This window comes from Salvia miltiorrhiza, chromosome 2 (assembly GCF_028751815.1).
Source record: "Salvia miltiorrhiza cultivar Shanhuang (shh) chromosome 2, IMPLAD_Smil_shh, whole genome shotgun sequence".
NCBI lineage: Eukaryota > Viridiplantae > Streptophyta > Magnoliopsida > Lamiales > Lamiaceae > Salvia > Salvia miltiorrhiza.
The window spans coordinates 27201964-27224878 of NC_080388.1; the positions used below are offsets into that span (position 1 = coordinate 27201964).

The 22915-nt window shown below is 39.6% G+C and overlaps 1 protein-coding gene and 1 long non-coding RNA gene across 2 annotated transcripts; both read left to right on the forward strand.

The window, feature by feature from the left end:
* The first annotated feature begins 15360 nt into the window (after positions 1-15360).
* Positions 15361-16912, forward strand: LOC131007717 (uncharacterized). The gene is made up of 2 exons (XR_009096216.1): positions 15361-16000; positions 16121-16912. It is a non-coding gene; the product is annotated as an uncharacterized LOC131007717 (long non-coding RNA).
* A 4112-nt stretch (positions 16913-21024) lies between these two features.
* LOC131008216 (uncharacterized) lies at positions 21025-22915 on the forward strand. The gene is made up of 5 exons (XM_057935108.1): positions 21025-21421; positions 21725-21759; positions 21839-21907; positions 22438-22808; positions 22912-22915. Exons 1-5 carry the CDS (start codon positions 21025-21027, stop codon positions 22913-22915), a joined length of 876 nt encoding a protein of 291 aa, XP_057791091.1.

Consider the following 22915-nt stretch of genomic DNA (forward strand, 5'->3'; position numbering starts at 1 on the left):
TTGCAGGTCAGTGAGGCTCATAATAGGGATCTGATTGAGATTCCTTCTGACGAGGAAATTTCGGCGGCTGTTCGCACCATGGAGGCGAGCAGCGCCCCGGGTCCTGATGGGTTCTCAGGGGTGTTTTACCACCGATGTTGGGATATCATTAAGGAGGACATCGTCAGGGCGGTTCGTTATTTTTTTTTGAATTCCTATCTTCCTAATGGTTGCAATGCCAATACTCTGGTTTTGATTCCTAAAGTGGAGGCGGTGGCCTCGGTTTCGGACCTCAGACCGATCATTCTTTCGAACTTCTTCTTCAAGATTATCTCCAAAGTTATGGCGGTCAGGCTCAACAGAGTTGCTTCTGATATTGTTTCTCAAAATCAATTTGGCTTTATCAGTGGTCGGTCTATCCACGATTGCATCATGCTGGGATCTGAAGGTTTTAATTGCATGAATCGCACCAATCGCAGCGTTAACATGGCTTGCAAGATTGATATCAAGAAAGCGTTTGACACCATGAGCTGGGACTTCATTCTCAAAGTCTTTCGCGTTTTGGGCTTCCATGAAAGATTTATACACTGGATTTCCATTATCTTTAGTTCTGCTAGAATTTCTATTTTATACAATGGTCATCTCAGTAGTTATTTTGCTTGCACCAGAGGGGTTAGACAAGGAGATCCCCTTTCTCCCATTATTTTTAGCATCGCTGAGGACTTGCTTAGCCATCTGATTTTGAATTGTGTTGCTGCGCAGTGCCTTACTCCGATGAGTTTCAGTAGATCTATGTTGTTTCCTACGCACTTACTTTATGCGGATGATATTCTTATCTTCTGCAGGGCAACCATTCGTAACGCCAAAATGATAAAGCACATTCTGGAGTACTATGGTGAGCTTTCTGGGCAGGTTTGCAGCTTGGAGAAATCACGTACTTATTTTGCAAAAGGGGTCTCTTCTTCCTTGAAACGCGGCGTTAATCGCGTCTTGGGTTTCACTCATGGGAGTGATCGTGTTAACTATTTGGGGGCGCCGCTGTTTGTGGGAAAACCGAGGGGGTCTCATCTCATGAGCATCAAGGACAGGATTGTTCATAAATTTTCCAGATGGGCTGGCCTGCATCTTTCAATGGCCGGGCGCATATGCTTGGTGAATTCGGTCATCCGGAGTTCTTTAACTCACACTATGATGGTCTACAGCTGGCCGAAATCGCTTCTCCATGAGATTGATCGTAAATGCAGGAATTTTATTTGGACTGGGAATACTGAGCAGCGGCCTTCTTGCTCGGTTAAATGGAGCAGATGCTGCGCTAGTAAGGAAGATGGTGGTCTGGGGATTCGCTCGTTTACTCTAATGAAGAAGGGTTATCTTATGAAGATTGCGTGGAACATGATCAAAGGAAATTCTTTTGCTCACAAGGTGCTACGTTCTCGTTATCTTACTGCTCATGGCTATGCCAAAGAGCATGTGGCTAACTCTTCGGTCTGGATTGGTTTGAAACATGAGATTAATGCTCTTGTTGATGACTCTTATGCGGTGGTGGGGAATGGTACGTCTACTCTTTTCTGGCATGATGATTGGCTGGGATACAGGATCCGCGACAGAGTTGGTATCCCTACTTTTTTATGGAATTTTCTGCAGCAACCTATTTCTGATTATTTTTTTGATGGCTGTTGGCATTTCTCGGCTAATTTTGTTGAAAACTTTCCGGCGATTGTTTGTGATATTCTTCTCATTCCTTTGGGGAATGTGCCTGATGAGCGTTTCTGGAAGCCTTCGCTGCGCGGAGATGTCACCTCCTCTTTGGCTTTCGCTAATATTTCGAATAGATATCCCAAAGTCGTTTGGGGGAAGTGGATTTGGGATATGGTGGTGCCTATACGTCGCTCTCTTGTTTGCTGGCGTCTCATTCATAGCAGGCTTCCCACGATGGATTGCCTGATCAGACAGGGACTTACTGCTCCTAATGCTTGCTATCTTTGCCTCATGGATTCGGAGTCTATTACTCATACTTTTTGGGCTTGTACCAGGGTGACGCCGATCTGGGCGACGTTCCTGGATTGGTTCCGTCAATTTCATTTGCTTGATTGCCCTGATATTCACAGCTTCTTGGTTATGGCGTGGAACACTTCTTTTAGCTCTTTACTGCAGCGTCTTTGGAAGATCGGTATTCTCAGTGTTATTTGGATGATTTGGACTAGCAGGAATGCATGCATATTTGAGGATCAGATGTTTAATGCAACTAAAGTCCTTAGTTTCGTCAAGACTGCTTTTAAGGAAGCGGAGGCTTCGCATTCGAAACTTGGATTTATGGCGAACGAGTGGAGCGATTATCTCACCTTACGGTCCATTGGGGTTTCTTCGCGGCCAGCACCTCCTCCTGATTACGTCTCGGTCCATTGGTGGCCGCCGAACGTCGGCTGGATCAAAGTAAACATGGACGGCTCTGCGTCTGGTTCCCCGGGCATAATTGCTGGCGGCGGGGTGTTCAGAGATCATGCTGCAATGGTCCAAGGTTGTTTTCATACTAAGGGCGGCTCGGGATTTGCTTTTGAAGCTGAGCTACTCGCGGCTATTACAGCCATTGCGATCGCTTACAACCGTGGTTGGCGTAAGCTTTGGCTCGAGGCGGATTCTTCGTACGTGGTGGGTCTTCTTCAGCAGCGCACGATGGAGGTTCCTTGGCGTTTCATCAATTATTGGAAAGAAACGTTAGCTCGTTTGCAGGAGATCACTTTTCGTGTCTCACATATTTATCGAGAAGGTAATGCAGTGGCGGACATTATGGCAAATCATGCTAGACAAGAGGGGTGGTGGAATAATGGTATTGATGCCATCGAGGACGCGGTCATCCGAGACATGGCTTGTCATAGTCACACTCGACGCATCTAGTTCCGACCGTCGGGGCTGCTTGCTGGTTTTGAGCCCGTGGATGCTTTGGTTTTTTGACGTTTTGCGTGTTTTTTCTCGGTTGAGATGCTGCTGGATTCATGAGGGGGGGGGGGCTGGCTGGACAGCTAGCTACTTCGAGGGGACTCTCGGTTTTTTAGTTCTCGGCGACGGCGTCTCACCGGCCGGAACTATTTGCTTTGTCTTGGTCTGTGCGGTAATTTCGGCGGCGGAGTATAACCGGCCGTTCATTTACCACTTTATTTTGGGGTCTTGTTTTGTGGTTAGCTCGCGGCGACGGCATATAACCGGCCGTGTTGCTGACTTTCGGTTCTTTTGTTTGTTTGAGCTAGCGGCGACGGCGTCTAACCGGCCGCGTGGCTCCTTTTTGCTGTGGGGCAATTTGGCGACGGCGTCTCACCGGCCTTTTGCCCCGGCTCGTTTATCTTTCTTCTGTGGGACGAGAGCCGGGTTGGTTTGGGGACGATGGTTAGGCCGGAGTTCCGGAAACTTACCCTGCCGCTCTCTCTCACTCTTGCTCTTCTGGTTGTTTAGACGGGTACTCTTTTTCCTTTTTACGGTTTTTCCCATGTGGTTTTCCGTAAAAAAGTTTTAACGAGGCTCGGCCCTTAGACTGCGTTCCTGTGCTTTCAAGGGTTTCTTAGGTTTTTCTTTTTTATATAATATCGCATTTTATTATTATTAAACCCTCTTTAAATAAAAACACACACACAAACACACACATAGCCGCACACACTCACACACATTGTTCTCTCTTTCGGCAGGGGAGCTACCGCCGTCGATGGTGGCGCCGCCCGACGGGGCTGGCGTCTGCCGCCTCCATCTCCCCTCTCCTTACGTCTCTCTCTCTCTAGACCCCTCTCTCTCTTACTCCCTCTTTCTAGTTCGTCCTCTCTATTGCCGGAACAGGACGCCGGCTGCTCCCTCTGGACTCTGGACTCTGGCCTCTCTCGGCGGTGTTGACGAATCCGCTGCGTGGCGACACATCTTATCCAGCCACGCAATTATGGGGGCTAGGGTTAAGGCTGCGATCGAAGGGCACCGGCGACGCTTCTCCCTCTCCTATTTTTTTATTTTTTTTTAACACCCAAAATTCTTGGTTTGCATGTTGACAGACGAATTTGGTTTGAATTGATTTTTTGGTGAAAATTGGATTAAGGAAATTGGAACAGAAAATGGTTTTGGAATAGGAAATTGGTGAAAATTGGAACAGGAAATTGGAAATTGGAACAGGAAATTGCATGTTGACCGCCGGCGACCCCTTTGCCGGAGAAGAAGTCGCTGGAGAAGAAGGTGAATGGCAGCCAACAATCATCCCCTCATCTCTTAATTAACTCATTAACACACTCAATTAAAACATAACAATGAATTTCTTAATCTCCGTACCGAAAAGAATGTGGCCGACAATAATAGGACGGAGGGAGTAGTAAATGAATAAATAAAATGGCGAGAGCGAGAGCATACGGTAATGGTCAGCGGCGGAGCGGTGTCAGGGCAGCGGCGGCGACGACGGGCTGAAATGAGAGAGAGAGAGAGTGGGTCAGAGAGAGAGGGATGGAGAGAGAGAGACGAAAGGGATGGGAGAGACTTACCTGGACGGTAGCGGCGACGAGTAGCGACGGCGGCAACGGCGACGGCGAGAGGGAGAGAGGGGGCTGGGCGGCACGAATGTGCTGTTAGGACACATTCTGCCCGATTTTCATGTGTCACCAGCGGCACCCGGTAGTTTTTAACAAATAATAATTAAAATTTTTATTTATAACAACGACGGCGGTCTTGTTCACCGGCGGCAGCTGCCGTCGGTAGTTACCGGTGACACTCATGTCGTCGGTATAGGCCCATGTTTCGTGCCGTCGGTAAGTAATCGGTGATTAGCGAGGGCAAGATTGCCCTCGGTAATTTTAGTAGGTATTTGGCGAATTTTTTGTAGTGAGAGTGACGGTAAATATACGATCGAATTTAAAATAATAAAAACTTAATATTATTGTAATTTTTTAAAAAAAAGGAAAATATTATGAAAAATTACAATCAATTTTAAAATATTCTCAATAATTTAAAAATAAGAATAAAATAAAATTAATTAAAAATAATTAAATATTTATATATGTGTGTATATAAAAAAATATTAACGACCGAATTTTATTTGTCGTTAAAAAACAAAATAAATAAATAAATAAATAAACAATATTAATGACCGAATTTTCGGTGGTTAAAACTAAAAAAAAATTAATTAAAACTAAAAAAATAATATTAACGACCGAATTTTCAGTGGTTAAAAAAACAATATTAACGACCAAAAAATAATATTAACGACCGAAAAATTCGGATTTAAAAAAGTAATTAAAAAATAAAAAAATATTAACGACCGAGAACTCGCTCATTAAAAAATAAAAAAAATAAAAAAATATTAACGACCGAATTTTCGGTCTTTAAAATAATAAATTAATATAAAAATAATTAACAACCGAAATTTCGGTCGTTAAAAAGTTAAAAAAAAATATCGGTCGTACATCGGTCGTCAGGGCCGCTAAATTAAGGACCGAAAATTTCGGTCGTTAATTTTGATCATTATACGTGTGTTTTCTGTAGTGTAGGAAATGTAGTCGATGGTTTTGAATTTATTTGCTTAATTGCCGATTTCTCGCATTTTTAGGCGTCACGGTTTAATTTTTGACGCATGCTTCGACCCTATAACTTTGTAATACATGATATATTAAGTATATGAATTAGTATTAGATCTAATTTCTTGCTTTTTTAGGTTTTATTTTATTTTTTACTTTTGACCATGGTTCGAGTGGCAGTCGAGCATGAAAACAATGGCTAAACAATGAATTAATTTAAGTATTTGTATCTATAAAGAGCTAATCCACCCTCTAAAAGTGTAGATTAGAATTGACTACCTGAATATATATAAACCTGAAAAACTTCATCTCCAATTCTTCGTATTAGGATTTGACTAAAGTAATTATTATTCATGTCTTCTTCATTCATTGAAAGTAGCAACATTTACAACTGTAAAATTGTTGAACTTTTCTCCAACTATTCAAGACTTATGCAAAAACAAATATAACATCCACTACTCTGGTTGTACTTTTCCATCTATTAATAAACTATTTTTTTAACTTTAAAGGAAGAATTGAAAGTAAACATGAAGAATGGCGAATGTGATGTTCACCAAGATCCTCTATAAGTTGTCTCTGTTAATCATGTTTCTTAGAGTCACTATTTCTGTAGATACACATCTCCCGAACGAAACAATTGGCATTGGGCAGACTTTGGTTGGTGAAAATCAAATTTTGGAGTTGCATTTTTTCAGAAATGTGTTTTACCTTTGTCATTTGTTTAACTAACTTTCAGTCAATATTAATTTCAAACATGACATCAGCCTCACCCTTATCCCGAAAATCCCGCCCGGAAAGAAATTTTATTCTAGTACTAAAATAATCTTATGCGTCTCACAATTTTATGTGTGTCACTATATCCATGCTTATATCTATTTTAAAAATAATTTTTATAAAAATAAAATTTATTATAATATTATGAATTATCAAAAAATTAAAAATTTTAAAAAGTACTTCCTCCGTCGCAAATGAAATGTCTTGTTTCTTTTCGGCATGATTATTTAGGAAAATATTAATTATATTATTAAGTGGTGTGGTGTAGAGTTGAAAAGATGATGTGGGTCCCAAAAATTGTATTTTTTGAGGATAATTTTTTCCATGAAAGGAAATAAGACATCTCAAGTGGAATAACTCAAAAAGGAACACAAGACATTTCATTTGGGACGAAGGGAGTATATACTATGACTTTGAATTTATCAACCTATTATTAGTTTATAAAAGTGAAATTAAATGATAGAAAATAATTATATATACTCTAGAATCTAGATTTATCAAGGTGCACAAAATTCGTGCATGAGGAAATTAAAACCCCCAAGGACCCATAGTTGCTAAGTTATAAGCTAAAGGTGACATTTAACTAGCAACACTTCTATTTAATAGAAGTATCCTACAAAATCAGATTAATAAGTAAATAAAAGAAGGCTAATGATGCATATCAAACCCTTGTCCCCTAAAAGAAGGCAGACCCCTAAATGACTGCGCACCACCCTTCCTTCGCCTTCCAGCCACCACCACCATCCACAGCCTGTAGAACGTGAATGAGGGAAGAGGGGACAAAGGGAGAGAACCGGCAACATAAAGATAGAATTTTGAGTTTTCGCTTCGAGGGTATCTTTGGCTTTTTTTTTTTTGGACCACTGCTTCAATGGCCATAGTCGAGCATGAAAACAATAGAATAGCATGTTCATAGGTAAACAATGGATGAATCTTATTATTGTTATCTACCAAGATTAATCCTTAGACTGCGTTTACTTTGATGGATAAATTTATCCATGGAAAATGAAGGATAACAAAAATTTATGCCTTGAAATCTCTCATTTCTTTTTCAACATTTGACACAAAAAAAGATGATCATCAAATTTTCTTCCTTATTTTCACTTCAATGGATAAATTTATCCATTAAAATAAACGCAGCTTTAAAAGTAGACGCCCTCTACAGTGTAAATAGAATTGACTATATAATTGAAAAACCTCATCTCCAATTCCTCGTATTAGGATTTGACTAAAGTACATAATTATTGTTTCATGTCTTCTTCGTTCATATATTCAATGTACTAGACTGCATGTAGTTGTTGAACTTGTCTCCAACTTTTCAACTTTAAAATTGTTGAACTTGTCTCCAATTTTTCAAGACTTATGCTAAAACAAACATGAAATTTTTGTACTATTTTTTACTCTAGTTGTTAATACATTGTATTCAACTTTAAGAACTAAAACCAAACATGAATTTTTTGTTATGATCTCCATTACATTGTATTCAACTTTAAGAACTAAATTTTTTTGTTATGATCTCCATATATTTGAATTTCTTAAATGGATGGTCAAGATTGATTTTCAACTGAAATTATTGTTATGCATTTTTTACGTGTAAACTTTTTCTCTATTATTATGATTTTTTACGGAAAAACAATGCTTTTTATATATATTATAATACTGCTTCGTTCTCCAACCCTATTTTTGTTATATATCTAAAGAGTTATAATATTTATCATGTATATTATATCCAATCCATTTCATTTTAATAGGCATCAAGGTCCAAGAGACGATAATTTAAAATAAAACATATAAGAAACATGCAAGTTAACTTTTTTTTTTTATGATATATTTGACAAAACAAGTATGAGAGAGAAAGCTTAATTTAAATTAATAAATTATGAGAGAATTTTTTGAGTTGGTGTGTGGTAGTTGGTCTATAATTAGTGAAATAATTATTTGTGGGTCAAAATGATATATTGTGTAAATAATGAGTAATTATGTTGAGGTGCTTGGTACGTACTCATTCCATCCAATAAAAGTGTGCATCACTTTTTGTGGCACGAGTTTTAATAAATATTACGTGAGTGTATTATCAGTAGAGGAAGTGACCTACTTTTATAATAGTGGCATGGGCCCACGCTAAAAAACATCTTCATTACCTTTTTTTTTTCTTTTTTTTCACATGCATGGACATGAGGCATAAAAAATATCAGGCGTCCTAGAATTTATCGAGCATCTAGATTGCGCACAACTCGACTTCACCAAATTTAATTACACCCTCTAGCTAAAAAATCAACCAACTAGAAAGTGGGGAACCAACTGTAATGAAAAATTTCGTATAAGTCCAATCGACTAAATTAATAGGCCCAATGAGTCATCCCAATCAAACACATCTAACTAATAGATGATTCTATTCATAGCCCCTATTTTACTCTGTGTAGCTCACTGTTTAAAATTATAATAATAAATAATTATTAATTTACTGTCTTACCCTATAACCTATAGCCCTAAATTAAACAACTCATAGCCCCCAACAATCTAATTCATTCTTCTGTGTTTTATCTTGAGAGAATTTATTCTTTTTTGGTTAATTTGCGTTTTGATTTTTCGTTTAAATTTTTTATTTGGATTGAGAGATGAGAAATCTAGAATCCTTGCATTCCTGACATAACGATTGAGATTATACTCTCTGAAATTCTCGTGGCCATCGGTGGTGGCGAACTCATAGCCGGAGAAGAACGTGGAAACCACCAAAGTATTAATGCAGATGTCCAAGAAATTAGCATCCAACAATGGGTTTCTGTTTGCCTAATTTATAATCTAACTCACATGGTTAATTATATAATGAAAAAGTGCAATGATTAATTAGTTACTTCGTATGTGGAGAATATGGCATGCTGCGTCCATTTGATGTCTAAGGCAGAAATGATGACATCTGTGATGGATTGGCTGAGCTTGATGTTCTGCAACTTCTCTTTCAGTAAACTGTGGAGGTGCTTCTTACGATTTCAATAATTTTTCAAATGAAAAACTTTACATCCCCAATTTAGGGCTATAAGTTACAGGATAAAATAGTAAAGTCATAATTATTTATAATTATTATTTTGAATTGGGGCTATAAAGAGTAAAATGGGGGCTATGAATAGAATCACCCTTTCATATTAACGAGCTCCCACATATGGGCCTAAGGCATGGGACATGCATTACATTCAGGTCCAACCCTAAAAAAGGGCAGCTACTTGGGGGATAAGGCAAGGAGAAGCGTTAGAGAGCTCTTCCCAAAACTTCAGAGTAGTTAGAGTTTAATTAACGTGCAACCCTAGTCGTTACATGATCTTAATATAAAAAAAATTCTTCTAGGTCAAATATACAATCATATTCACATCCACTCTATCACGTTCTCTGCATTCCCTCTAATTCTTCATTCTCCGCTTACTCTTGACAAGTCCACGCTCCATGCATGCTCTGATCGGCCTAGCACCACTCTCAAGCTTCGGCCAAGCTCCACCGGAGTGCACCACCCTTCCTTCTCCTTCTACTGTCGACGACATAAAGAGAGAATTTTTGAGTTTTTGCTTCAAGTGTATTTTTTAAAGTTTTTGGATCATTGCTGAAATGGCAGCCATGATCGAGCATGAAAAATAATAGAATAACATATTTGTTGGTAAACAATGATTTATTGGGTTTAATTGAAAGTGTTGCTGATCAGTTCCCTAGGTTTCTTCTAGGGTTTCCGTTCTCTAGGTTTTTTCTAGGGTTTCCGTCACTTATCTGAGTTCTTCCGTCTAGGGTTTATCTCTATCGTGTGTCAACGGCGTCGCCGTTCTCTCTCTCCGCTCCTCCTGTCTTCCGCCCTTCCTTCGTCATCCATTTTCCCATCTGTTTTTTTGTTTGCTCTTTTGAGTTTTCCTTTCTTCTGTGTGTTTTAGGTTGATCTTTGTGGTTTTGTTTGTGGTGTTTTGTGATCTGCAGGTATGGAGTTCGCAGGATCTTCAAGGAATTTTGAGTTTGGGACCGAGCCGGAAGAGCGTACTGATCAGGAGGCTGAGATTATTGATATCTCCAGCACCATTGTTAGTGAGAGTCCGCCGACCAAGACCACTTCGTTTGACCTTGTGGGTCGCCTGGTCTGTACCAAACTTTCCAACAGTTTCCATCTCCTAGAAATCATGAAAAAGTCTTGGAAAATGGAGGCGGAATTTTAAGCACGTGAATGGCGAAAGAACTTGTTCTTGTTTACTTTCGCAAGCAATGAAGATAGGGAATGGGTTTTGAGTCGGCAGCCATTGCATTTTGATGACCACCTTTTTGCCATTCCGAAACTTGATGAATCGATCCAACCATGCATCCAATATTTAGATTACTAAGAGCAGCTTTTGGGTGAGAGCTTATGATCTACCGATGAGATGTATGAACAACCCACTATTCTCAAGAATATCGCCTCTAAAATCGGCGAGGTCGAAGATATTGATTTGCAAGCAAATTTCGCTGGGTGTTTTGCATGTTTCAAAATCAGTATGGATATCTCCACTCCTCTATTGAGAGGTCTGACTATCTTCTTCGAGGGACAGAAGCTTTGGATCCCTCTGATAACACTCATGTTTCCATGGTTTTTTTTGTTCATATGATGTTAATTTTATAGGAAATTGAGTGTTTGATGATTGTTTTGTGCTTAAATTGCTTTATCTTGTGAAATATGTTACTTGCTTGAACTTTGGTGATTTTTACAGAACTATGGAGTTCGAATTTGGACTGTTGGTCTTAATGAAAGTTGTAGTTCATCTCGATACGAGTTCGTGAGCGCAAACGGTTTATAAATCCGAGTTCGGACGAGAAAGATATGGCCGAAACAAAAAAGTCGCGCGCAGCAGTGAATAGTGCCCGACGGGAATTTTCGAATTTTCGGGATTTTGTGGGATTTTCGGATTTTATCAGTATTTTCGAGCTCTGTACTGTATTTATCCCCTGTGTCTATATATAGGTCTTCTTTTGACCTATTCAGGGTTCACAACTTTATTTTTTCAGTTCCTAGCTTTTATTTTTCAATTTCATAGCTTTAGAATTTATTTCTTTCCAGTTGTTACTGCTTGGATTGGATTTCCACAAGATTGAAGATTCAAGCTGCCACAATTATTCTACTTTCAGTTTTTATACAATTCGGTTTTTATAATTGCGTTCTTTTTAATTGTGTTTCTGTTTTATTTTAGTATGTCTAGCTAGTTTCCTTTAGCTGATTCTAGGGTTTGTAAATAGTTAATTGAATTTATGTGATTTATTTGTTAATACATTTGTGCCTTACAGTTTATGATTCATAATTCCCGGTGCTTGTTTTCTTGTGAATTATCTGGCCAATAGTTTGCATGTGTAGCTATTCAGTTTGAGACCTAGCGGAGATAACTGTTTAGCGGATTCAGGAATGTATGATATAATTTTAATCTTGAGACCTAGCGGAGATAGATGGATCATAGAGAGCTATTCTTAGGAGCTATTGAGAGTTAGTAGATTTTCTTGAGACCTAACGGAGATAGAGAATATACTAATCTGCGATCGTTGCTGCTCTAGCGAGAGTGATTGTTTAATTAAGTGATCTCTCATCATAACTGGATTAAACTGGTACATAGGATTAATAGATTTATTGCGTCGATTTAGTTAATGAATTTACTACCCTAGGATCAGTTGTCTTTAATATTTGATTTTTCTACGTGCTTTTATTTATTGCTATTTGCGTTTTAGTTTAAGTCAATCAATCTCTACTTTCGTTTGCCTGTCTACTGTTTAAGTTTGTTTAGGAGATAGCTAGAGTGATTTCGGTTTTTCAGTCCCTGTGGATACGATACTCGATTACTTGTTGCTTGCTACAATTACCTGTGTTAGTTGCAGTCATTTTTGTTGCTAAGAAATTAGTGATCAACTTTTTGGCGCTGTTGCCGGGGACTGATTAGAAGTTTCTTTAATATCTTCGATAGGACTTAGTAGTACTTCAGGCTTTTATTTTTATTTTTTTTTCTAATTCTCATTTTTTTTTCAAGCACTGTATACGATGGCTACTGATGAACAAATTCGTGTTCTACAGGAGCAACTGCAACAGCTATTGGATGCTCAAGCTGCTAAAGAAGCTCAGAATCAGCCTCCGATTGCAGAGATGTTCGTTCCTCAATATATTTACCATGAACCTCCACGAGTCAATGTCAATAATTTTGAGCTGAAGACTGGTTTAATTACAATGGTCCAACAGAATCAGTATGGAGGGCACGTTATAGAGGACCCTAATGCGCACCTGGCGCATTTTCTGGAGCTATGCAGCACGGTACAGATGAATGGTGTTCCCGATGATATTATCCGTCTTCGTCTTTTCCCTTTCTCGCTGCGGGATAAGGCAAAGTCGTGGTATCATACACTGCAGCTGGGAGAGAATACCATGTGGGAGGATTTGGCTCATGCATTCCTACGCAAGTTTCATCCGCCTGGCCTTACGTTGAAATTGAAGATGGACATCGTGCAGTTTCAACAGTTTGAAGGAGAAAAGCTAGCGAAAACTTGGGAGCGGTATCAGAAAAAGCTCAGAAAGTGCCCAAGCCATGGGTTCGATGAAGGCACACTCGTGATAATGTTCTACAATGCCTGCGGGGAGCGTACACGGATGCATATGGATACAGCTGCAGGTGGCTCTCTACTCCAGAAAAGCAGTTCTGAAGCATGGAGCATTATTGATAGTATGGCTTCTACGAGCTACCAATGGCCATCGGAGATAATACAATTGGAAAAAGTTGCAGCTGCTTCCAGTTCTGATCCTATGGCAGCGATGGTTACACAGCAGGCAGCGATGGCTACACTGCAGGCAGCGATTGCTACGCAGCTGGCAGAGCTGACTACTAAAATTAGTGAGTTGAATGTTAGACGTCCTGAGCAAGCTGTGAAAGACCCGTCAGGCATGGAAGACATTAATTTTATTAACGGCAGTAACTATGGGAATTTCCAGCGAGAACAACCAGGAATGTATAGCAGAGGACAGCAATATCAGCCGGGTCAGCAGCAGTTCCAGCTAGGAGGACGCCCGCATCCGAATCTATCTTGTGGAAACCCAAACAATGCTTTGCAGCCTCCACCTGGGTTTTCTGTGTCTAGTGGAGGAGTTATCAATGAGCCGAAGAAGGGATCGCTTGAGGATATGATGCAGCAGGTTTTGACAGAGGTGTCTAGCATGAAGACAACTGTTAATACAAGGATGACAAATTTGGAGTCTCAAGTGGGTCATATTGGAAATAATTTTTCAGCACTCTCCAAACAAGTGCAGATGTTGGAGACTCAAGTTGGTCAGATGGCCAACCAAGCAGCTGCGCAGAACAAGCCAAGCCAATTTCCTAGCAACACTCAGTTCAATCCGAAGAGCCAACATCAACAGCCTCGGCAAAATCAGCAATGTCATTCCATCCGGGTGGCTGATAATTCAGTTGAGGATGAAGGTATTTTTGTTTCTCCCTCTCTTCCATTCCCGAGGCCAAGATTAGATGAGCAAAGCTCCAAATTTTTGGAGACATTTAAGAAGTTGGCAGTGAATATTCCTTCCGTGGAGATCTTGAGAAACAAGCTAAATGAGGTGCAAATTGTGAAGGCTGTGATGGAAAAGAAGAGTGCATTCAATGAATTTGAGGAGGTGCTCGCAGTGAAGGAGTATCAGTTGCCTCCAAAGAGAGAAGATCCGGGCAGCTTCAATATTCCTGTGAAGATTGGAAAGTCATTGTTTGAGAAAGTGATGTGTGACACCGGAGCAAGCATAAATGTCATGCCTCTCAAAGTTTATAGGAAGTTGCAGCTGGGGGATTTGAAGCCAACCCACAAGAAAATTCAGCTTATTGATAAGTCTTGCTCTAAACCTCTAGGAGTTGCGGAAGATGTGCTTGTGAAGGTGAGTGATTTTTTCTTCCCAGTCGACTTTGTAGTGTTGGATATTCCGGAGGATCCAAACATGTCTTTGCTGTTAGGGAGACCTTTCCTTGCCACATGTAGAGAAAAGCTAGATATGCAAAGGGGGACAATGACATTGGGAGCCTATGGGGAAACTGTGATTTTCAAGAAACCTCCACCAAAGGAAGTTCCCCAAAATGAAGTGATTAATTTGGCTGATAGTTTTCTAGCAAATTCGGAAGATGAAGAGGTTGAGAAGAATGAGCTGCCCAAGTATGAAGCCAAGAAAAAAACTCCAAAGCCAAAAGAAGTTCTGAATTTTGAGATGTGTTTATTTTTGGAGCATGATGGGAGGTCATTGAAAACCCATACCCCCAAGAAGAAGAAAGTGAAATTCCGGATTTTTCGGAACAAGAATGAGAAGGGGGCAATGCTTGTGGAGGATGTCCGGGCCAAGAGAAGTGTTTTTGTGGATAGGGCACCCAAGAGTAGAAATGCTTTCCAATGGTTAGAGTGTTGTTTCCGACCTCCATGAGCCATGAGGTATCGTCGAGCTCTAGACGTTAAATTAAGCACTTGTTGGGAGGTAACCCATCTGTTTTTCTTTATTTTGTTTCTCTTTCTTTTAGTTTCGTTTTGTTTCTTTTTGTTCCTTTATTTTATTTTGGGGTTTTAGTGCAGTGTTGAACTTGGAAGATGCGGGAACTCGCGCTTTGTTCATACCACCACCATGGAGCATGTGTTTCTATGAGTAGTGACACACATATCATCATCCCTCCAAACTTATTTTCAAACTTACGTTCTGTAATAAGTTTGGGGGAGGGGGGTGAGAGTAGATATGTGTATCACTTTTATCTTTTTGTTAGCTTTATTGTTTTATCCTGCTTGGTTGGTGATGTGTGTTGTTTGTTTTTGAGTTGTTTAATGCTTCATTAGATTTCTGGTAAGATGCCAATGATGATTTCTGTGAAAAAATTTAGAGTTTGATTTTCTTTGATGATTTGAGCATAATTGGAACTAATCTATATATTATATAAAGAAGCAGTTTAACGGCAAAAAATATTTAGCGTCAAATTTCTAACAGAATCTTACTAATTATTTAACGGCGGTTAACAGTAGTTTCAACTCACATATAATTAACTACATCCCACTAACCCATAAAAAAGATAACTATAAAAATTAAACAGGTATCTATATTTATATCTCTTTCCCACGAATTCACACCTTCTCTCTCCCACGAATTCATTAAAATAAAAAAAAATTCCAAAATTTGTAACTCTTTTCATCAACCTCTGCCACACATTCTCTCCCCCACGAATTCATTAAAATAAAAAATTTCCAAAATTTGAAACTCTCTTCTTCAACCTCTGCCGAGGAAATTTCTTCGACAGTAAGAAACTTCTCCACCAATCTGGGTAAATTTCTTCATTTTTTCCCCAAAAAACGCGATAGGTTTGGGAAATTTCCCTAACAATGTCGATGAAGTCCTCACAGGCCGCTGCCGCAGCAACAATAGCTCAAAAGCCATAGAGGCAGAAGCAACACGCAATCGAGCCACACGAAAAAATGAATTGCATAAATCCTCTCATTCTTAATTTTGCTATCCGAGCAAATCGTGGCGACGGTGAAGAAGGCCGAATCGTTCAAGCTTTAGTGCTTCGAGGTCGGAAAGCATGTGGAGCGCGTGCGCCAGATGCTTCACTCGCTCCCTCGCAATCTCTCTCATGCCCTAAGGTTGCTGCCGACGTTGAAGCTCGCCGCCGCGGATCTTCAGCAGGGGTTATGTGGACGAAAGTCTCAGAAGATTAATTTGTCATCGCTCTGCCGTGCGCTCTTTCAACCTGATTTTTTTTCTATTTATTTATTTGCTTCGATTTATATTTAAGAGTAATTAATTGCAAATACTGATGTGTTTGAATTTAAGTGATTGTTATTCTATTTTGCAGTCAAACTGTTTTAGGCGTAAAGAAAAAATAAGAAGACTTAATATAAGAAGATTTAAGTAATCGATGTTGGTGGAATTCGCAGCAGGAAGAAAAAATGGCAGTGACACCGCGTATAGAGTTGGCGAAGATGAGCGTGGAGCACCTGAGGTGGTTGAAAGAGTAGGTCAATCTACTCCAAAACAGTCTCACCAACATCCGCTCCACCAATGCCCGCCTCGAGATCGCCTCTGCCACCCTCCATGACGTCTTCATCCTCCCAAGCTAGGGAAGAAGATGTTGGTGCCACTGATGATATCGCTTACGTGATGGGAAAGCTGGATGATGCGGAGAAGTTTTTGGTGAACCTCAGCAGCGGCTATTTCATTGAGAAATTAATGGTAGAAGGCAAAGATTATTGCGAGTGTAAAATTGTTTTGCCTAAGTCGAATTATGACCAACTTCTTGAGGTGGCTGCAAAAAGAGAAGCATAGCAGGGGCGATTTTACAAGTAAAGTTGAAGCATTCGGCCCCTCCCACAATAGTTGTGTTTTGGATATAACATCTTGGTACTCGCTAAATTTGCATATGTTTTGCTTCAGTAACAAGAAAAGGATTATAGAGGAGCAGAGAGAGTTTTTTAAATTCTTTCTCTTGATCCACTGCACTATGCTGATGAATATCGATGTTTGGGGATGTTAGTTTGAGATCGTGTTATGCCATTGATATGTATAATTCTCAAAATTCCAATTAAAAATTAAAACATTGTAATTGATGTCTCATTTCATAGTTGATATGTTCTCGCTTGATGCTTCAGATGTTGATGTACCTTTAATTTTTGTTTTGACTAATCTACATTTTTTACTTTGAAAAGGTTGTATTGGGTTACTAAGAAAGAAGGTGAACATATGGCAGTGAACTCATGAAAGCTAATGCTTGGCATCATAGTGCAGATGCTATCTAATTAGTAGTTGCTTTCATTTGAGTTGGTAAATATTTTGCTTTACATTTATTTTATTTTTAAAATTGGCCATTCAAGTCTAATGTATGTTTTGGTTCAAGTTTTATGCGAGCAAACCTTTTGAATTAGAATTTGAATGCTCATGCCTTATTTTTTTATTGGAAAGAGAATTATGCAATCCATCTAGCTTAATTTTACAAGAATATCATAATAATCGGCAATCCATTTTGCAGTCAAATTAAATTAATTTTCTTTGTCTAACTTCATTTTACAAGAATATATCGTAATAGACAGCGATCCATTTTTCGGTCAAATTAAATTAGTATTTCTTTATCTTTAGGCGTAAAGAATAATTAATATTAGAATTAACTCTCCAAAACTCCAAGACAAAACGCAGAAGACATAAGTGACTTAAATCAATTTCGATGGAGCATTTTTGCAGGACAATAGCTTTAAAATTATATATATATATATATATATATATATAATTATTTTATTTTTTAACTTATCTATTCTAGGGCTGGCAATTTTCGACACGACACGAAATTAATAGGTTAGTAACACGCACGATATGGTTCGGGTCCTTATCGGGTCGACCTGATAATTTCGTGTCGGGTTTGGGTAACCCGATAGAATTAATTTTTTATTTTTAATTTTTTATTCCTGATTTCTTTCTATGCTTTAGTTTAGCCTTTATTAAATATTTACTTGTATTTTTTTTATTATTTTGGGCAAATCAGATCAGGTTGTTATCAGATCAGCTCCAAATTCGTGTTGTTATCGGGTTATAATCAGATCGTGTCGCTATCGTGTTGTGTCAACACGCTTTGAATCGTGTTGTTATCGGGTTCGTGTCGGGTTCGGGTTTAGATAAATCATGTCGGGTTCGAGCATTCCCTTAATAGGTCGTGTTCGAATTTGGCCTTATCAAGTCGGGTCGATATCAGGTCGACCCGATAACGATCCGACCCGCACGATTTGCTAGCCCTAATCTATTCTCTCCTCTTTGTGTGGGTGGGTGTGGCAGCCAACTGCGGCTACTCAAACCACTATTGAAAAAGGCCATCAATTTGTGCTTATTTTGTTGAATCTTTTGCTAAATTATTCTAAAAATTACTGTTTCTCGACTTTGTTAAAGAAAGGCTCCAAGATCATACCACTGCTGCATGAACTCGATTTTGGCATTTGTGGAAAACTAAATTAAATTTATGCACTTTTGTTGCTAAATATTTATCTGACATGACTTGTAATATATAAAGGAGTTTTTTCCTTTCAACATTTTATGTTTTCAAATTCGGATTTTCATTAAGTAATTGATGCGGATTAAACATATTTGCATTTGGTTGTGTTTAAATTTATATTTATTTATTTATTTATTGAAACATATCGTTTAATTCGATGCTCGCCGTGCATCGCACGGGAGGACACACTAGTTTGCATAATTCTAGAGTGATTTTGACCTTAACTTTTAGACGTTGAATAAACCTGTGAGATTTTGAGCTATAACTGTTTATCATACACATTTTATTCTTTGTTGTGAGTTTGTCATGCATGTGGTGATCTTCTAGAACTTGCCATGGTTTCTGTGTCAAGGTTGCTGTTGTGCCCAGGATTATGAGATGATTTTAGGCCATCTTTTGTTAGCCACAATTTTTCCCAAACACTGTCCTTGAAAAATTTATCCTTTCGTCGGAACAATTTTTCTCTGCAACTTTGGAAATATTGAAAAAAATTTCTCACAGTGAAGGCTGTGGAGAGTTGTTAGTTGATGCAGAAAAATCGTGAAGACAACATGGTATAAATAGACAAGATGTGAACCATGTGAGAAGATGAAAAGTTTTTCGAAAACTGTGCCTAAAAATATTTTTGAAGAAAAATTCACGTCCGCCGTCACTGCGAGGGACTGAAACTTCAAAAAGTTGAGAGACATCATTGCATTCTGTCATGTCAATGAGCTTTTCAAGAAATTTTATCACAGAGGCAAAAGGTTGGAAAGATTTTTGGTAATAGATCAGGACAAGTTCCATTAAAACAGATTTTCCCTTTTATAAATTTTTTTCCTTCTCAGATATTCCATTTTCCAACAATCAGTTAAAGTTTTTGAAAGAAACTGATCAGTTAGAGAAAAGTTTTTGAACTAAAAACACAAAACTCTAAACTGAAATAACTGATTTTAAAAGTAAGCTTTTTAAAATACTTACTGATCAACTGAACATTGTAGTCAGTTGATACCACTTGATCCTGGTTGATTCATCAGGATGTCTTCTTCTTTAGATGAGCGTTCAGACTTCATTGCTTTCCACGTCGTAGAATCAGTTGTTGGTGATATCAGTCAGTATGACTGTTTGAGAAGGTCTTTAAACACAGCATCACTCTTCAAGGTTGATGAGGCCGATCTTTCCACATAGATCATTGAACCTCTCTTCTGGAAGAGCCTTGGTCAGCAGATCCGCTCTCTGAACAGCAGTGGGAATCCATTCGACAGAGATATTTTTATTTTCGACATGATCACGGATGAAGTGATGTCGAATAGCAATATGCTTAACTCTGGTGTGATGAACTGGATTCTGGGAGATTGCAATAGCACTGGAGCTGTCGCAATAGATAGGAACTTCATTTTCGTCGATCCTATAGTCCTTTAATTGATGGACTAACCACAGGATTTGTGAGCAGCAGCTTCCGGCAGCAACATATTCAGCTTCAGTTGTAGAGGTGGCGACTGAAGTCTGCTTCTTTGAAAACAAGGGTATCATCAAAACAAGGGTTAGGATATTCCACAAGGTTCCCAACAGACATTATTGAGAGTATGGCTACCACGGGTTATCAATGGTCATCAGAAAGAGTTCAATTGAAGAAGGTCGCAGCTGCTCCCAATTCTAATCCTATGGCATTATTTTCTACTCAGTTGGCAGAGCTGAGTGCGACAGTCACTACTTTGTCCGTTGGCAATCCCAAGTCAACTGTGAGAGACTCTTCAGGCATGGAAGACACCAATTACATCCATGGAAGAAATTATGGGAATTTTCAGCATGGGCAGTATGGCGGGAATCCATCTTACCATCCCAACAATAGGAATCACCCAAAATTTTCCTATTCCAATCCTAACAATGTTGTGCAACCTCCGCCGGGTTTATCCATTTCTAGTGGGGGAGTCATCCAAGAGCAAAAGAATGAGTCGATGGAAGATATGATGAAGCAGATTTTGGCAGAGGTGTCTGGGATGAAGACAACTGTGAATGCAAGGATGACCACTATGGAGACTCAAGCGGGTCAGCTGGGAAATAATTATTTAGCACTGTCCAAGCAAATGCAAATGATGGAGAATCAAATTGGTCATATGGCCAACCACGCAGCTGCGCTGAACACACCGAGCAAATTTCCTAGCAACACTGACATCAATTCTAAAAATCAATGTAATGCTATTCACTTGAGGAGTGGAACTGAATATCAGAATCATCCAGAGCTGCAACAAGATAAAAGAAAAGATGCAGTGATTGAAGAGGAGGATGATGATTTGGAGAAGATAGCAGCTAATCAGTCGCCTACTCCTAAGGCGAGTTCGAGCATGCCTATTCCTGCTGCTGCTAAGGAGTCTGTTCCCGCTCCTATATTTCCCAGACCATAGTACAAGCCTGTAGCGCCTTTCCCACGTCGCCTGGAAAAGCCGAAGATGGACGAGAAGATGGCCAAGTTTATGGAGATGTTTTCAAAGCTTCATATCAACATTCTATTACTTGATGCATTAAGAGATATGTCAGGCTATGCCAAGTTTCTCAAGGAGGCAGCCTCCAACAAGAAGAAGTTGGGGAAATATGAGACGATTAATCTTTCCGAGGAATGCAGTGATGTGCTACAAAGAAAGCTACCATTGAAGCAGAAGGATCCTGGCAGCTTCACCATCGCTTGTGTCATTGGAGGATAGAATTTCTCTCGCAGTCTTTGTGATTTAGGGGCAAGCATCAATTTGATGCCCCTCTCTATTTTCAATCGTTCGGAGATTGGAGACATCAAGCCTACTTCCATTTCTTTGCAGATGGATGATCGTTCGTTGACTTATTCGAAGGGGGTTGTGGAGGATGTTCTGGTGTACGTGGAGCGGTTTATTTTTCCTGCAGATTTCGTGGTGTTGGACATGCCTAAGGAAAAGAATACTCCATTGATTTTAGGGCATCTCTTTCTAGCTACTGCCCGTGCTTTGATTGATGTGCAAGATGGAGATCTCACTTTCCAAGTCAATGATGAAAATATGACTCTTTCTATCTATGATGCTATGAAGAAGCCACCCGAGTCGCAGATTGAGGATTGTAGCTTGATTGAGACTTTAGCAGAGTTTCCTGCAGCTATAGAAGATCCCCTGGAGAAGGGCATCACACAGTCCTTATATCCTTAATCTGAGCATGATGAGGCGTGTGATGAGATTTTGGATTACATTGCTGAGCTGGAGGCCGTTGAGAGCCGTCCCATTGAGCCTGTTCCATTTTTGGATATTCACGAGCCTATTGATGGGGGGAAGCAAGCCGGTGGAGAAGGAAGTTGATACGTCTACGCCAACTGCAGCTGCACCTAAGCTAGAGCTGAAGCCGCTGCCCGAGCACTTGAGGCATCAGTTTTTGGATTAGGATGAGACTTTTCCTGTTATTGTGTCTGCTTATTTATCTCCGTTGCAGCTGAAAAAGTTGATGCGGGTTTTGAGGAAGTTCAAGTCTGCTATAGGATGGTCTATTTCTGACATCAAAAGAATTAGTCCTTCTATTTGCATGCATCGTATTTTGTTGGAGCAGGAATACAAGCCTAAGGTGAAGCTACAAAGACGTTTGAATCCGGCTATGCAAGAGGTTGGGAGAAATAAGGTGCTCAAGTGGTTGGATGCAGGCATTATTTATGCCATCTCTGATAGTGAGTGGGTGAGCCTGACTCAAGTTGTCTCCAAGAATGGAGGCATGACTGTGGTGAGAGTTGAGAGAGATGAGTTGATAGCTACAAGGCTAGTCACAGGATGACGCGTGTGCATTGATTATCGAGCCTTGAATGCAGCCACACGTAAGGATTACTTTCTGGATGGTTGACCGTTTATTGATCAGATGCTTGACCGTTAGGCAGGATATGAGTTCTATTGTTTTTTGGATGGGTACTCGGGCTACAATCAAATCATGATAGCCCTGGAGGATCAGCATAAGACCGCGTTCACTTGTCCCTATGGCATCTCTGCTTTTAGGAGAATTTCTTTTGGTCTATGCAATGCTCCTGCTACTTTCTAGCGTTGTATGATGGCGATTTTCCATGGCTTTATCAAGAATATTATGGAGGTATTTATGGATGACTTTTCCATTTTGGCTCCTCATTTGATAATTGTTTGGAAAGTCTGGCTCAAGTGTTGCAGCGTTGTGAGGAGACGTCTCTAGTGCTCAATTGGGAGAAGTGCCACTTCATGGTTCGTGAGGGAATTATTTTGGGGCACAAGGTTTCTGCCCAAGGTTTAGAGGTGGATAGAGCCAAGATTGTTGCCATTGAGAAGTTGCCACCTCCTACATCGGTGAAGTCTGTGCGGAGTTTTCTTGGGCATGCAGGAATTTATCGGAGTTTCATCAATGATTTCTCAAAGCTTTCCAAGCTACTTTGCGCTTTACTTGAGAAGGATGTGAAGTTTGTCTTCACCGATGAGTACCTTGTCTCCTTTGAGAAGTTGAAAGCTGCATTGATTTCTACACCTGTTTTGATATCACTTGATTGGAGTGCCCCGTTTGAGTTGATGTGCGATGCTAGCGATTAGGCAGTGGGAGCTGTGTTGGGACAAAAGATAGATAAATTATTCAAGGTCATTTGCTACGCTAGTAAAACCTTGGATTCTGCTCAGATGA